Source organism: Gobio gobio, assembly GCF_949357685.1.
Source record: "Gobio gobio genome assembly, chromosome: 4".
Classification (NCBI taxonomy): Eukaryota; Metazoa; Chordata; class Actinopteri; order Cypriniformes; family Gobionidae; genus Gobio; species Gobio gobio.
In genome coordinates, this window is record NC_137100.1 from 7,033,349 (window position 1) to 7,050,236 (window position 16,888).

The 16,888-nt window shown below is 38.0% G+C and overlaps 1 protein-coding gene across 3 annotated transcripts in view; it reads right to left on the bottom strand.

Annotated features, from left to right (window-relative positions):
- The window catches only part of LOC307124675 (uncharacterized protein), a 45,631-nt gene that overhangs the window by 1,273 nt on the left and 27,470 nt on the right, over positions 1–16,888 (bottom strand). For all 3 annotated transcript variants that reach the window (XM_079814057.1, XM_079814058.1, XM_079814056.1), the window contains 10 exons: positions 14,110–14,452; positions 11,104–11,188; positions 9,195–9,211; positions 8,949–9,071; positions 8,101–8,226; positions 5,431–5,571; positions 5,185–5,315; positions 1,935–2,049; positions 1,443–1,572; positions 1,082–1,203 (listed from right to left, as the gene is read on the bottom strand). In XM_079814057.1, coding sequence (XP_079670183.1) covers positions 1,082–1,203; positions 1,443–1,572; positions 1,935–2,049; positions 5,185–5,315; positions 5,431–5,571; positions 8,101–8,226; positions 8,949–9,071; positions 9,195–9,211; positions 11,104–11,188; positions 14,110–14,452 — 1,333 coding nt within the window. The remainder of the gene's footprint in view (positions 1–1,081; positions 1,204–1,442; positions 1,573–1,934; positions 2,050–5,184; positions 5,316–5,430; positions 5,572–8,100; positions 8,227–8,948; positions 9,072–9,194; positions 9,212–11,103; positions 11,189–14,109; positions 14,453–16,888) is intronic.

The following is a 16,888-nucleotide window of genomic DNA, read 5'->3' on the forward strand; positions in this document are numbered from 1 at the left end:
ATATATATATATATATATATATATATATATATATATATATATATATATATATATATATATATATATATATATATATATATATATAAATATATATATATATATATATATATATATATATATATATATATATATATATATATATATATATATATATATATATATATATATATACATATATATACATATATATATATATATACATATATATACATATACACATACACATTATATATATATATATATATACACACATTATATATATATATATATATATATATATATATATATATATATATATATATATATATATATATATATATATATATATATTCAGCATGGATTAAATTGATCAAAAGAGATAGTGTATCATGGTTTCCACAACAACAACAACAACTAAAAGCAAGCAGCACAACTATTTTCAACACTGGTAATAATAATGAATATTTTTTTATTATCAAACCATCATATTAGAATGATTTCTGAAGGATCATGTGACTGAAGACTGGAGTAATAATGCTGAAAATTCAGCTTTATCAACATAGAAATATATTATATTTTAAAACATTATTACAATTTAAAATATCTGTTTTCTGTTTAATATTTCCAAAATATTAATGTTTTTTTTTTTACTGTATTTTCAACTAAATACAGCCTTGGTGAGCAGAAGAAACTTCAATTAAAAAATCTTAACGTTTCCAAACTTTTGACTATACACGCACAGTGCATGCATCATTTTTTAGTCAAGGTGATATTCTGATCATATTTCTACAAATACATTTTACCAATTCCAAAAAATATCAATCTTAATAACTACTATTCATCTTGTATATAATCATTTATAAGTGATATTTAATTGTTAACGAGGGCTGGAAGTGAAAATTGTATGTGCGCATAATTAGAGAGATTTAAAAAACAAAAATGATTAAATGCCCATGAGAAGGATGCAATACTATAGAAACTGCAAAACTATGGTGTGACTATTGGATAAAAAATTAGGGCAGCAGAGTTACAAAAGAAGGTGGAGAAGAAAAGACTTTTCACAGCTGTTTTATAATCTCTATTCTAACTCTACTGCAGTCACCTTGAAGTTGTTCTGATGATCCAGGCTGCGGCAGTGCTCGGATTTTGCTTTGTTCTCATCTGTGTAGAACATGTTACACAGCTTGCAGAAGAAACCAGTTACTGGGATGATGTAGTTCAGACCTGAAATAAGGTGGAGAAGTGTTTTCTGAGATTGGATTTACAGTTTTCCCTCAATTGCTTACACACTAAAATCACAATCCGTTTAAACATTTTAAATCATTAGAAAGACTAAATAGTAAACACACTAGATGCATTACTTTTAGTAGTACTTTTATTTTTGCCTTCTTTAAATGAAGATCCAGTGGTTATAATAATGCATTGATTCGAGTCTATTACAAGCAAGTGTGTGATGAACTTACCCACAATGCTGTCAGGCTGATCAGGGCTCAAAGGGGCTTTGTCCTGTTGATTAGCCTCTTCCAAACCTTTTCCTTCACAAACTGAATCCCCACCAACACCTTCACAATCCGATAAAGAACTTTGCTGGTTCTGCAAACACGCATTTTCTCTTTTTAAAACAGTATTGAAAGAGATACCATATATGCCTGACACTTGGCTACTTTTCCTTTCAACTCGTTTAAAAATTAAATGCAAATCAAAATATTAGTTCTGCATGCAAGCACGACTCTTCAGATCAAAAATTCTATGAGAAGCCAAATTCCAACATTTAAATCGGTGGATAATACAAAAATCAATCAATCAATCAATCAATCAATCAATCAATCAATCAATCAATCAATCAATCAATCAATCAATCAATCAATCAATCAATCAATCAATCAATCAATCAATCGTTTCTAAGATCATGAGAATAGATCTAGTCAAATGTGTCCAACATGTGAGATGTTCACCTCCTTTGCACCACTCTTGATTTCCTTGGAATTTTCTGTTCTTTCAGAGCTTGGTTTAATTTGTTTTTCCTCCTTTTTCAACTCTCTCTCCTCAGTGTCTTGCTCTAAAAATCTCCTGTAATAATAGAGCAAAATATGAAGATGTCACTACAGAAAATAATTTCTGTTAACTTTCACAATGGTTGTCACAAGTTGGATGAAACATTCATGCAAAAGAAGCATATTTCATTCAGATATGGTTTCTCTGCACACCTTGTTTAGTTTCCAATTTTTTTTTTAATCAAATTCTGTGTACGTTTCACTGAAGTCATTTACAAAAAAAATCAAGGTAGTCAGTTAAACATTATGTTTATACAAACCTACAATCATTGTTGACATTTTTAAATAGTCAGATAATTGGGAAAAAATATACCAAGTTGAAAACCGTTGCTGTTATCTAACTACAGATGCCACTTTGCAAGTCACTTAAATGTCAGTGCCATTTATTAAAAAAACAGCACAAGCAAACATTTCAAACTAAGGGTGTGTTCACATGTTGTTCGTTTCGCTTGGTGCATTTGGTGCGGATTTTGGTCCTGGTCCGCTTAACGTTCAGATTGGCATTTTTATCACAGTGTTCACAACCTGATTGGAAACGGCGGAACTTAACGAACATCCAAAACAATGCTGTGCGGCTAAATGTGCTTGTTGTATGTGCGTAGCCGTATTTTTTTTGACCAGCTGAGAACTCGTGAAGAGTTGATGTGTAAGTGTTCAAATGTGTAAAGGAGTCAAAACAGCGGCGGGAGTCCCTCCGTCACACACACAAACGAAGATTGCGGTTCTGACGTTCTAACTGTGATGGGCAACATTGCAACTATGACGAGAAAAACAGGTATGCTTGAGCATTCTGTCCTTTTTAGGGTCACGTCTTCCTGTTTTCGGTTCGTTTACATGCATTTGGTTCGCATTGCGTTCATATTTCAGTCGAAATGCACCAGAGTTTGCTTGGAAGCGGATCTTTTCTGGCGCAGTTCGACTGAAATATGAACGCAACGCGAACCAAATACATGTAAACGAACCAAAAATAGAACATGATGTAACAAGATGCGACCCTAATGAGGACCGAATGCTCAAGCATACCATTTTTTTCTCATCATAGTCGCAATGTTGCCCATCACAGTTCGGTACAAGCGTCAGAACCGTCGTCTCCTCGCAGCAGATCATGGTTTGTCTGTGTGACGGAGGGATTCCTGCCGCTGTTTTGACTCCTTTACACATTTTATAAGCTCTTCACGAGTTCTCAGCTCATCAAAATACCATCAAATGTAGCTATGCACATACATTCGCATTTAGCCGCACACAGCATTGTTTTGGATGTTCGCGCAATATACAAAATAAAAGCGATCAATCAGGTTGTGAACACATCCCTATGCCTTCAGTATCTTTAGGTTCGCAGTTAAAATGCCAATGTGAACTAGCCTAGAAATCTAGACATACCCTGATGGCAGCAAATGTAACTTGTAGCCAGGGTCGTCTAGCAACTCTCCGTTGGCTTGCGAGCTGGAAAAACCAAACTCTGGTCGGGCCAATCACATCGTGTATAGAGTTGGTAGGCGGGCTTAAAGGGTTAGTTCACCCAAAAATGAAAATTCTGTCATTAATTACTCACCCTCACGTCGTTCGAGACCCGTAAGACCTCCGTTCATATTCGGAACACAAATGAAGATATTTTTGTTGAAAGCTGATGGCTGAGAAAGGCCTCCATTGGCATTCAGTACACTTATACTCCCAAGACGGATAAAAGGCACTCAAAACATCGTTACAAAGTCCATCTCACCACAGTGACTCTACAATAATCTTACGATGCGACGACAATAGTTTTTGTGCGCAAAAAAAATCAAAATAACACCTTTTTCCAACTTGTTACTGCCTTCCGTGTGCCTCCACGACGCATGCGCGAGAATATGACGCAGATCCGGCGTTCGGACAGATGACCCAGAAGTGATTTGTTTACAATCAGAGGAAGACGCGCGTATCTCAGCTGTTGGATTCTACATTGATCGTGTTTTAGGTCTCGGCGTAGTGCTCAAAATGGGGTTAGAGTGGCATTTCATGGAATCCCGAGCCCCGGCGCTACGTCATATTCTCGCGCATGCGTCGTGGAGGCACACGCGGAAGGCAATAACAAGCTGGATAAAGGTGTTATTTTGATTTTTTTTTGCGCACAAAAACTATTGTCGTCGCATCGTAAGATTATTGTAGAGTCACTGTGGTGAGATGGACTTTGTAATGACATTTTAAGTGCCTTTTATCGGTCTTGGGAGTATAAGTGTACTGAATGCCAATGGAGGCCTATCTGAAGCCTTTCTCAGCCATCAGCTTTACACTAAAATATCTTCATTTGTGTTCCGAATATGAACGGAGGTCTTACGGGTCTCGAACGACATAAGGGTGAGTAATTAATGACAGAATTTTCATTTTTGGGTGAACTAACCCTTTAACATTGGGCAGAGTTGTGACGGTTCAGCGTGCTCCTTGAAAACAAACAAGCTGGCGAACAGTGGTCTTTCGAATCGGCTTTGGCCGCGACTCTTGGAGTTGAGCTTTTTTTTGAGGAAAGAACAAAGAAAGGCACTGAAGTCATTCTTAAGAAAGGAAGATGTGTTTTGCAGACCGTATACAGCGAAAGTTGAATCTATCATCTAGCGCCGCTTCACCTTCTTCATTGCTCTGGTTGGTTGTAGCGATATCCTATTGCGTGCAGAGGGAATTTGAAAGACAACCGTTTATCCCGCCCCTTGGATTGAGCCCTGCCAATGGTGTGTTCCCAGACCCAACATCTTGATGTGGGTCTGGCATTTCAGGCTAAATGTGAACACTAAGCAGACCAGGACTAATTGTTGTTGTTTTTTGGTCCGGACCAAATGAACCAAGCAAACTGAACTATAAGTGTGAACACACCCTAAATGTACCAAAAAAGTCAGCTGAACTACAGAAAAGTGTTATTTCTGAAAAAAGCATGCTTTGTTTGCAGATTCCACTTGCTCTGATATTTTGATATCTACTGCAACAACAACATTTTAAAGTGTGCTCAAATATTGTTGAGGCCAACTGTACATTCCTGCTAATGCCTGTCCTAGTCCATTCTACTCCAAAGACAAGGATGGAAATGTATTGTGTCATTTGTGCAGCCACTTTATTCAGCGACGGTTTTAATGTGAACAAGATTTCAGAGTTGCACTGAAATGACTGAGACACATTCACGTACCAGCGAATCAGAGAGTCCCCTTTCCTGCTCATGGCTATCTTCAGCACCGACCCCCAAAATTTGCAGGGCCGCCGACTGTACTGCGCAACCATTAGTTCAGCTGCCTTTGCACTGTCCAATTGCATGTAACACTGAGGAGGAACAAGAAGGTGACAGCTCAGGGAAAATAAATAGCAATGCCTTAAAAAAACTCCTCTGTGCTGCTCATCATAGATAGTGATGAGGGAAAAATGTGTGTATACGTACCGTTGCTTGATGCTTGGATAGAGAGTAGGCAGTCAGTTTTCCAAAGGGCTTAACCAGTTTTAAAAGGGATTCCTTTGTGTATTTATGCTGAAACCTCTGATTGGGAAGACCGCTGATGAAAATGGATCTCCCACTAGGGCTCTAAAAAGGATACGAGGGATTGAGAAACCACAACAATCACTTTTCAATCAAAAAAAGTCAATCGTTCAATAGAGTGCTGCAGGGATGACATATTTGTAGGCCAAAACTTGGAAACGAGTTAGCATTTCAGCACTTCTGGTTCCATCCTTTCAAAGTCAATGGGTCAATGTGACACTTTCACATTTTATTCTACGACATAAAATACACCAGTAATAACCCCTAGTGATTTTTAAAGCTGTCACTGGCTAAGTGACTAATAACCTTTCAAAACACTGTTTCTAATAGTGCCTTTCAAAACACTCAAGGACACCGTACAGTTGAGTGATGATCATGAAAAACAAGACAGCAATACAACAGCTGTTTAACATTAGATAATTTAAGACTGATCAGAGAAAGCTCATTTAAATCAATACGTTTTAAGACGTGATTTTAAAGGTAGTCAGACAATCACTTTCTTGTATAAATTGTGAGACGAGGAGCAGCACAGCTGAACGCACTGGACCCCATAGTGATTAAACAAACAGTGTACAACAAGGGAAACAGATGAAGAAAAATGTAAGAGTACGCTTGGGGGTGTAAATATGAAGCAAGATATGAGGGTCCAAGATTGTGAAGAGCTTTAAAAGTGAGAAGCTGAATCTTGTCCTCTACTCGATATTTAACAGGAAGCCAGTGTAAATGATAAGGGATATGCTCAATGAAGGAGGTTCTAGTAATTATACGGGCAGCGGAGTTCTGAATTTAAGTTTGTGAGGTAACCCAAATAGGGGAGCGTTACAATAATCAATGCGTGAAGTGACTAAAGCATGTACAATGGCTGTGAATTGGGTATGAGAAATGGACGAAGACAGCTGATGTTACGCATGTCGAAATATGCAGACAGAGTAACATTGTTCATATGTGTTTCAATAGACAAAGTACTATCAAGGACGACACACAGACTCTTAACCTGAAGAGATGGAGTGATTATCAATGGAGAGTGAAAATTTTGTCTGTTGGATTTTGAAAAATTGGATTTAGTGGCAACAAGAAGAACCTCTGTTTTATCAGTATTCAGCTTGAGAAAATTGCACGAAAACCAGGATTTAATATCTTCTAGACAGTCTAAGAAAGAAAACTAGAATTTGGCTTGGTGTACTAATAGAGCTGGGTGTTGTCCACATAACAATGAAAACTAATGTAGTATTTCCTAAAAATATAACCAAGAGGTAGTATATGATCAATAAAAGAGGGCCCAAAACAGAGCCTTGAGGAACACCAGTGGTGGTAACAGATGACATTTTTAAGCTGGGAAAATTGAGAGCTCCCTGAGAGATAAGATCAAAACCAGGGGAGAGTGAAAGCACCAATGATGCTTATCGAAAAATAATCTTCCTAAAAGAACTTGATGGGACTCCAGAGGTTGTAGGGGGACATTAAACGTCACATTGAATGGGTAAACTCATCTACTCAGTCACACTGTGTTTTTATCGTCCTCTTAAAAAAAAAGTCTAACTAAAACTTTCAGGGAAAGGGTTTTAGCTTAATGGTGGTGATGTTGAAGTCATGTGACCGTGGTGTAGTTTGTTTATAGCCTTTATTTAGCTTTTGACATGTTGAGAGAACCAGGTTGATGCTAACTTCTGGGTTGGCCTACAAAAATACGACATCACTACAGCACTATCTTGTACCCTGACTGCATTTTTTCAGTCATTAATATAAGCAAAGGAACAGTTCACAGAATGAAAGAAAATTCTGTCATTATTTACTCGCCCTCATGTCATTCCAAGCACTACATGTAAGTTCACAAAAAATACACGTGCATGCACATTAAATTATGTCTCTCTTGTCAGATGCAAATTCAATAATAAGGTATTGTAAATTCAATACGCCTGCAGTTGTTCATATATTCTCTCCTCAGGAAGTTTACTTCCTGTCAACAGCTGTGTGCAAACTTTATACTGTAAACTCTGCACATACTTCGGATCACTGCTGCATGAGGCAGCCCTAGGCTACAATGAATATAGCACTGCCCACAATTTCCTACAGCCAACCTAGAGAGGATTCAGAGAGTATTCAGACCACTTCCTTTTTCATATTTAGTTGTATTGCAGCCTTAAGAGGCGGTCACACTAATTCTTTTTTTTTCCCATTTCTATGCATACAAATGCTGGAGCCTGGAAACGCAAGCGCATGTGAAGAAGTTTCGCATTTCGCCACGTTCCAAACTCCAAGTCTGATTTATCATTTTGTTATCCTCCATTGTTTCGATTGTAAATGTTCTTGTTTTTCTTGTGAACGTGTAGAACTGCAATCTTAACATTCTTCTAAACACTTCCTTCTGTGTTCTATGGAGAAAATAAATCATTTAATTTGAGAGCACATGAGGGAGAATAAACAACAGAATTTTCTTTCTCTTTTATTGTAGTGAACCAAGTCTTAAAGAGAAGCAGTGACATTATTACTATATTGACTGAAAGACTGTGATCACTAATAAATTGGATGTTAATGGCGTGTAGTCTAGTATTGTATGTTTTCATAACACAATACCTCTATTGTTTTCATGGAACGGCACATGGAAATAGACACCAGTCTGCCACATAGCTTTGCCTTGTGCGATCTGTAGAACCGCACCATTTCTCTGGCTTTTTCAATGGTTTCCAGTTCAATCATAGCCTATAAGAACACACACACACACAACATCTAAAAGCCAAAACTTAAAAATTGTGGTATCATGGTTAAAAGACACAATAACTAATGAGAGTACTAACCACACCGGTTTTGCTAGTCACAAGGCCTCAGGCTTAAATTTTACTTTATGCTCATGTTTGCATATTTGCAATGAAGTATTTTTAGTAGTTAAGTGTTTTTTTTGTGATTTTTTTTAGCTCAGTGCATTCCCTAATGCAAACACATCCTTTGATTTTAACTTGTAATGTTAAAAAGTGCTTTTTAAAAATGCAGTACATATAGAAAGTTTTTTTTTTAATTAACCACGGTTAACAAACATAGTAAAGGTATTGTTTTCTAAGTTCATGTTAATTAATGTTAAAATATTGAACCTTTCCTAAAGTGTTATACAAGTAAGAAAAATCACACACAAACGTTAGGTTTAGTTATGATTTCACACACTAAGAATAGAGACTGTACTATTAAAAAAAAAAAAAAAAAAAACATTATTCAACATATTATGGTTATTTAATATATTGTGATAATATTACAAATGACAGTAAATACAAATAATGTTTAGTAACATGTTGTTTCACCAATTCACTGAAAACAGTGGATTCAAAATAAACAAACAAGCTAGGAATTTCAGGAAAACTTGTTCAAATAAAGATTGTATTTAAAGGAAAATTATTTTTTTACCCAACCAAATGCCAACACATAACACTGACCTCTTGTTTGTACATGGACAAAGCATGTTTCACCATACTGCCAAAGGGTGCAGCCAGATTGAAAAGATCCTTCATCAAGTCAAGTGTCTTCTTTACGGGCCAAATCACCACTACTTTACCATCCTGTGAGCGTGTGCAGAAAAATACACATTGCTATTGCTCATATTGTTGAACTGGAAATATATACAGTATGTTTATGTTCAAAAACATCCACCAAGCAAGGAAAATGAGAGATATGATCCTTACCTGAGACACAGAGGAATCTGGAATAAATGGGGAAATGTGTTAGTCATAAATTATGACAGTGAAACATGAAATGAAAAGTCACAATTTGTTAAAGGTGCAGTGTGTAATATTTATGAGGATCTATTGACAGAAATGCAATATAATATACATAACTATGTTTTCAGTGGTGTATAATAACCTGACATAATGAACTGTTGTGTTTTATTACCTTAGAATGAGCCGTTTCTATCTACATACACCACAGGTCCCCTTACAGTGAAGTCACCATTTTGCGCCGCCATGTTTCTACAGTAGCCCTAAACGGACAAACTGCTCTACAGAGCGCTAGCTATTCTCTGCGGTCTCAGACGACGACATCTTTGTCCTGTGTCGGCCACCGTAGCTTCTCTATGTGCTTCGAAAGGGAGAGGTGAGCGTTGGGCAGCAATTTGCAACCTTACCGCTAGATGCCGCTAAAATGACCACACTGCACCTTTAACACATGCATGCACATTAGTGATTTTGTTGTGAACAATGCATGTTTCATTTTTAAAAATGTCCTAGTAACATTTAACCCTTAAAGACCTAGAACATTTGGGGCACTTGAATCGCCAGTACAGCATATGTGGGTTAGTCGGCAGAAAACACCCTCTCAAGCCTTGTTTATACTTTCATCTGGCTCCGCAGCGCGCCGATGACTGCGCGCACGCCTTGTCCGTTTGGCCATGTTCGCCGTTGTGCTATTCTTTGAAACGACAGAGGGCGACTCGGGGTAATTGTTCTATAAACCATCAGGAAACAGCGGCGAGAAGAACATACGTGACAATGTTTACTTTAGTAAACTTTACCGAAACCACACTACGAAAAGCCTTAAACAAGGATTCAGATGGCACTGATGCCCCACCAATAGTGGCCAGCCTCTGGAAACACCTTTCATTTGCTTTCCACCAGTCAGGAGCTTGTACTGCTGCTGTATTTTAATACCGCGAAGCATATTTTGCAAGTAAATTCGTCGCCCTTTCTGTCGAAGTGGTCCCACACAGTAGGCCCATTGCTTCATTTTGCAAAATATGTCTATGTAGACACGTGTGGTTGGAAGTGTCGACGCGCCCTGTGAGTTAACAAATACAGCATATTTTTCTTTAACCATGCGGCAAAATAAATAAATAAATAATAATAATAAAAACCTTTTAAACTGTTTAACTGATAGTATTAATCGGTCAAAATTCTTACTTTCGGTTAACGATTAAACGGTCAATATGAGCATCCCTATTCAATCTAGCTCATTTCAAGTCCCAATTTTACATTTATTTTTATTTATTACATTTACCGCTGTTTTATACTTGTTTTTGATTTGTATCATGCTTTGTCAGAGAGTGCTCTCATGCAAATCTGTTATTTTGTGTTTGTTTTCTTGCAGGTAAATACGCATGCACGCAATTACTTTCACTTTGTACTTTCACAAACTTAAATAAGGAAATGTCCTCTTCACGTGACTTTTTAAAGCATACAGATTGGATTAGCGGTTATTAAACATTTAAGAATACATATTTTAAGCCACGGGCAGCTGTCTCTGTCTTTAAAACGTTAATCAAATGTTAAAACTTGATCTTCAAGTGAAATGACAGACTTCTTCTGCTGACATTGCCTGACTTCTCCAATCATCTAGTCTGCATAAAACCAATGCAAGAGTGCATTTAGATCTACCTCCATCCAATTAACAATCAATATATTAACGAATGGCCCGCTCTACGTTTTTTTTTTCTCAATAATCTATTTCACTCAGATGTTCATCAAAATACAGAAGAAAATATCTGTTGCTAATTCCATTTCATTGTGACTTTACTGTAAAAATTATTTGCAGTCTAAAAGGTTGTGTGGACTTTAAGTGATTTAAATAGATATCAGGAGCTGTTTGAATTGTACTTACCTAAAGCTGAATCAGTCCCTGCAGTGTTGTCCAGCTCATCTAATGTAACAAAATCCTCTATGTTCTCTGGAAATTCTGCATCGTCCTGGAGAAATAAGACATTTAAAAGCACACACATTGCTTTTAGTCACACTGCATCAAAATGAATGTTCATGTTGTTGCAGCATATTTTTTAAAAGTGCAATTATTTTTTTATTTTTCAGTGGCTTTAGTCTTTATACTGACACATATTGGCCTGTATGTAGTTTCTTAACTGCTGCCGCTCCACACTAAAACTGTCTGTTTAACTTTTTGCTATGGTCATTTTTGTTTATAGACTTTGGTTCAGCCAACTAAAGGATCTAAATTGAGTTGTTAATAGCAACCTGTGTTTGTGCAACTTTAAGGGCCAGATTTACTAATAGCTTCCATAAGCACAAAACCTCTTTTGCCGTTAAAAAAGCCCTGAAAAGGCGTGGTCAGTTATTTTTGCAGCTGACCTTATTGCATTTGCATTTGTAGGAGTTTCTAGCCTGGATGCCAGCTGAACTAAGCCCCGCCCACAACATTTGAGGTCGGTAAGTTCAGTCTGGACTTGATCCGTTGTGGAGCAACTATACTCGAAGCAGAGCTGTTCGGACCAATCAAATTGTCAGGGCGGGCTTTATGCGATGATGGACAGGTGGTCAACAGTAACTTAATCATACACGTCACCAAAGATCGCTTGAGATGAATTTGTTCTAATCCTAAACGGAGAACTTCGTATATGCATTCCCCTTTACTATTTCTCTCAAGAATGATGATGGTGTTGGTAAGTACTCCGTGTATCCTTAAAATCTTTTTACAACACCGGCAAAGATCGTTTACACTCATCTTCTTCTTCTACTTCTTCCAGCGTGCGTGAAGTTGAGTTCTGTTGACAACTATGCGTCGCTCAACATGCGTCACTTACTCCGTTGCTCTGATTGGTTGTAGGTCTATCCAATTGAGTGCAGAGGCATTTTCTTTCCTGGTTCGGTTGAAACACGCCCCATAATCACAGCCCAATTGAGCAGGATCAGACTCATATTCTGACTAGAATCTGAGTATGACGACGTCAGGCTAAGGAGTTTCCCTTTCAGATGCAGTATTTATGGGAGGAGAGTATTTCTCAGGGAAAAAAAATGGCATTTGGGGGGTAAAATGTGTTATTTTGGCATATTTCGCATTCCTGGGTCTGTATATCCCATAATTGGGGTCGCTTCAACCCGCGGACTTGGCAACACAGTGCAGTTGAGTTCTGTTGACATTTGACAACTAATGTTATAGGGGTGGTGAAAAAAATCGATTATCGATTAATCGCGAGTATGTTATGGACGAGCATGAATCGATCATTACATTTTCAAAAATCGATTTTTTTATTTATCTAAACCTGACACTACCACCGTGTGTGTGTGTGTGTTCATTAGATGAATGTAAATCTGTCGTTAATGCTGAGATGATTCTGAGGGAACACTCTAGAAATCCTCCCGCCTCGCCTCCTCTGGAGCTCAGGCACATTAGCATTAGCGCGTTAGCACGGCTCAGATTCGCGCACAAACACCGAATAAACGCCTTCAATCCGCAGATTTATGAGCGCTTCAGATGAGCGAGCGCGACACACATCGGTGCGCACATTCGCGGGAATAAAGGCGATCCTGAGGACGCGATGAGCGGATCACACACACACATAGCCGGACTGATGCTGGAAACACACCGCCGCTCCGCTGCACTGACCCGCGGCTCCCGCTCACGGAACCGAACGGGCCTCGACACTCCTCCGACACGAACCCGTTTTTCTTCTGTCGTTTTTTCCCCTTTTGTCTTTCTCACGTCAGGAAACGAACGAGAGGAGCTCGAGCGGTCCACGCGCTCCCGCCCCCCTCACGCACGCACCGCATCCATCACTCTTGACATTTTGTCACTGTGTTCTACAGTACAGTATATAAGCTGAAGCTACAGTAAGTTGTTCAAAAATGTTAATTTTGTCTTCTTAATGATTAAATTGGACAATTTTCTTCTAGAAAGACAAGGTGTTTAGGTGGAGAAAAAACTTCTTCTTTACCTTGACATGTTTCGACTGCAACCTGCAGTCTTCCTCCACCTGAACACGTTGTCTTTCTAGAAGAAAATTGTCCAATTTCTACAGTATGTTGGTTCTGATCTACTTCCTAAAGGAAATAAGCCTTTCATTTATTTGTTATTGTTTAGTTCAACTTGATGAGTCACAACACAATGTGATGTATTAATTTCTGTGTAACTACACAACACTACACGACAAGTGCTTTGAGTTGTTGTTACTCAATAAAAGAGTTAAGTAATTCAGTAGCTGACTTTTTTTTTATACTGCAATCACTTTGTAGTGTATTTTCGTTTACTGTTGTGAAATGGAAAATCAATAATCGCTAATCGAGAATCGTTAATAATCGAAAATCGACTGTAATCGAATCGGGACTTCAATAATCGTAATCGAAACGAATCGGGAAATCAGACAGATTAACCACCCCTATAATGTTATGCGTTGTTCCGTTGCTCTGATTGGTTGTAGGTCTATCCAATTGAGGTCTTTCCTTGTTAGGTTGAAACACGCCCCATAATCACAGCCCAACGGAGCAGTATCAGACTCATATTCTGACTACAATTGAGTATGACGACGTCAGGCTAATTACTCAGTACTTATCTGAGTAAGTATGATGTAACTACGTCACCTTAAAATAAAGTGTAACAAAAAAAAAAAAATTTGCAGAAATTATATGGGTTTAGAGCCTCTATATACACCATAGTGACCTGTAGCTGATGTTCTGGGGACATTAATCATCAAGAAAACACTTTCAAAAAGCTCAAAACTTGAAACAACATTGAGATGGGAATGGTAACTGCTAATGAATAGCATTTCTCGCATCCCAAACGTACACGGAGATCATCATAAGGCAACAGTGCTATACTTCCTTATAGTTGTTTCTGCATATTTTAACATAAAAATGTCATGTGGTACAGTGTCAAACTAACCCGCTCGTCTTGATTCTGGTCTGAATCTCTCTCTTTGTTCTCCTCCTCAGCAGTAGTAGCCTCGTCCTCTTCCAACCTTTCCTCCTCCCCCTTTTTATCTTCCTCCTCGGTATTAACCCCAGTGTCATCTGTCCCCTCATCAAGCAGCCCAGGTTCATCCTCCAGCTGAATTCCTTCCTCATCGAGCACCTTGTCTTCACTTTCCATTAATTTGTTTTCCTTCTCTGTGGCTTCCTGGTTGGAGCTGTCGCTTTTGTCCTTGCTGCTAGACGTGGAGTCGTCTCTTTGTCTGTTGTATTTGCTGGAGTCTGATTTTCTGGACAGAGGCTCAGTAGTGTTTTCTCTGAAGAAAAAAAAAAAAACAACAACGGGGTTTTCAAATAAGGACTTTTTTAATAGAAGCTCTACTGACAGCCTCTGTGATTAATCATAACTCCATATTCAGGTAATGTGTCACAGTTGTGAAGGCAGGATTCACTTATTTTCCTTAATTTCCCAAAACATACAGCACCTGAAATGAACCTACTTAGTTGCCACATCTCGTTTCATGTGAAACTCATTTACAGGTTTAGGTATGAATATAAATGAGTCTTGCACAAACAAACTCATATTCTGAAACACCTTTTGTTCTGAAGGTTTAAGTTTGCACTGCAAAACATTGAACATCTTTGCAAAACTTTTAAGAATTAGTGAGCGATAACTAGCATGCTATAAATATCATTACATTTATAAATTAAAGCTGCAAGCAGCGATGAAAGGGCCCTCACACCCGGGGAAACCACCACACGGAGGCCTCAGAAAAACAGCGAATAGTGGGCGACATGCATTTAAGCGGGTATATATAGGAGAAGTATGGCAAAGTCACTTATGGCACTTTTCCACTGCATGGTACAGCTCGGTGTGGCTTGCTTTGCCGCTTTTCCATTGCATGATACGGCTCGGTACGGCTCGCTTAAAGGGGTACTTCAGCGCTGGGAAGATGAATGTGTATTTAAACTGGGTCATTTATGTAGTAGAAATGTGAAATTATTTTTGAATTTGGAGCCTTCTAGACTGAGAAAAGACAGAAAATGTATTTGTCTCATGTGGATGAAAGACAACAACTCCCAGAATGTAGGGATGGGCGATATGGACTTAAAAATTTATCCCGATATTTTCTAGTATTTATTGCGATAACGATATCAATGACGATAAATGTAGTATCATTCCCCATGTTTTTGGATACAAGTGAAAGCTGCATGCATTCTTGCGAGTTTCAGAAAAACAAACAATGATCTAAAGTAAAACGTACATGTCATCAAATAGGCTCCTATAATACATAAAAAAAAAATTAAAAAAAAAAAAAAAAAAAAATATATATATATATATATATATATATATATATATATATATATATATATATATATATATATATATATATATATATATATATATATATATATATATATATATATATATAAATAATTCATTAATTTTTTTTTATGTCAAATTTCACACCAGCCTTTTCAGAAATGGAAAAGTTGCAGATATAATTGTCTTCTGTAAAGGTGCAGGTAATGTTTAAATAGTGCAACTGTGCTGAAAAACATCAGACCATACAAACAATAATAATTAAAATCAATGACAAGTTTTACATGTAAACCGATTCTGTATTTATTCATACATGGTGCAAAAAGTGGTAAAAATAGCAGAAACCGCAAAAGTAATTATCCCAAAAATGTCTTCAGATTACAAAAAAGTTGAAAATAATGATTTAATGATAGAACTTCAGTAATTTGAGTTGATAAGATAATAATACCACGAATTCTTCTACTAATAAAAATAAACTGCACTAAGGAATATTGAGCTTCTGAGTTCATGAATATTAATCACGTTGTCAGCTCTCATTCTAACCGATTTGCTGAAATCAAAACAGGCACCGTAATAGGTGCACACGCCAGCCAATGAGATTCCCGTTTGTGCATTCGTTTCTTCCTGTTCACGAAAGGCTGAATAATTCCAAATAAACGCTATTATTTTACAGGAAAATACAACAAAGGATATTGTTTACATGTAGCACGTCAATTCTGTGTGGTATAAGACTCTCTCGCTCTCTCTTTGAGTGTGTGTGAAACACTGAGCGCTCTCAGTCGCGCGCCTCACACTAGTGTTTAATGTGCGTCAAATGCACTGCGCATTCATTGAGATGAACTGAAATAGTATGCTTTACCGATCGATTGAGACAGCGCGAATCTCTTAAGCGCTCAGTCCAAGTGCTCAGCGAGTGAAAATACATCTGTATGTACAGGTTCAGATTGCCCTCAGGTAGCCCCTCGTTTAGTTATGAACTCTTCCGCCATAGTTGTTTTCGCTCTGCACGTGAGATGCGGATTCAGTGCCGCCGCTCCCATTGCGCGGCGCTTAGGGCACCGAGTGGTGCGGGGGCACCACAAGAAAATTCTCTCTCCAACCCCCGTTCAGCTATACAAATTGACGAACGCAGCCACCATAAAGTAACCGCTTTAAGCATCAAGAGACGGCCAGCGTTGGCACGGTGCGGATGGGTCGCGCTATCAACTAGGCTTTATCGTTATTATCGCGGGAAGTCAAATTCTTATCGTGGGGAGAATTTTTACCGGTATATCGCAAACGATAAGATATCGCCCATCCCTACCAGAATGCACTTGCTTCGCAGCCCTACGAGGCCACTCCCAAAGCCACGGCCACTGGTTATCACTTGCCCACCATGAGTCCGTCCCCACCGTCGTTTTGATTTTCATAATAATACAATTATTTTGTT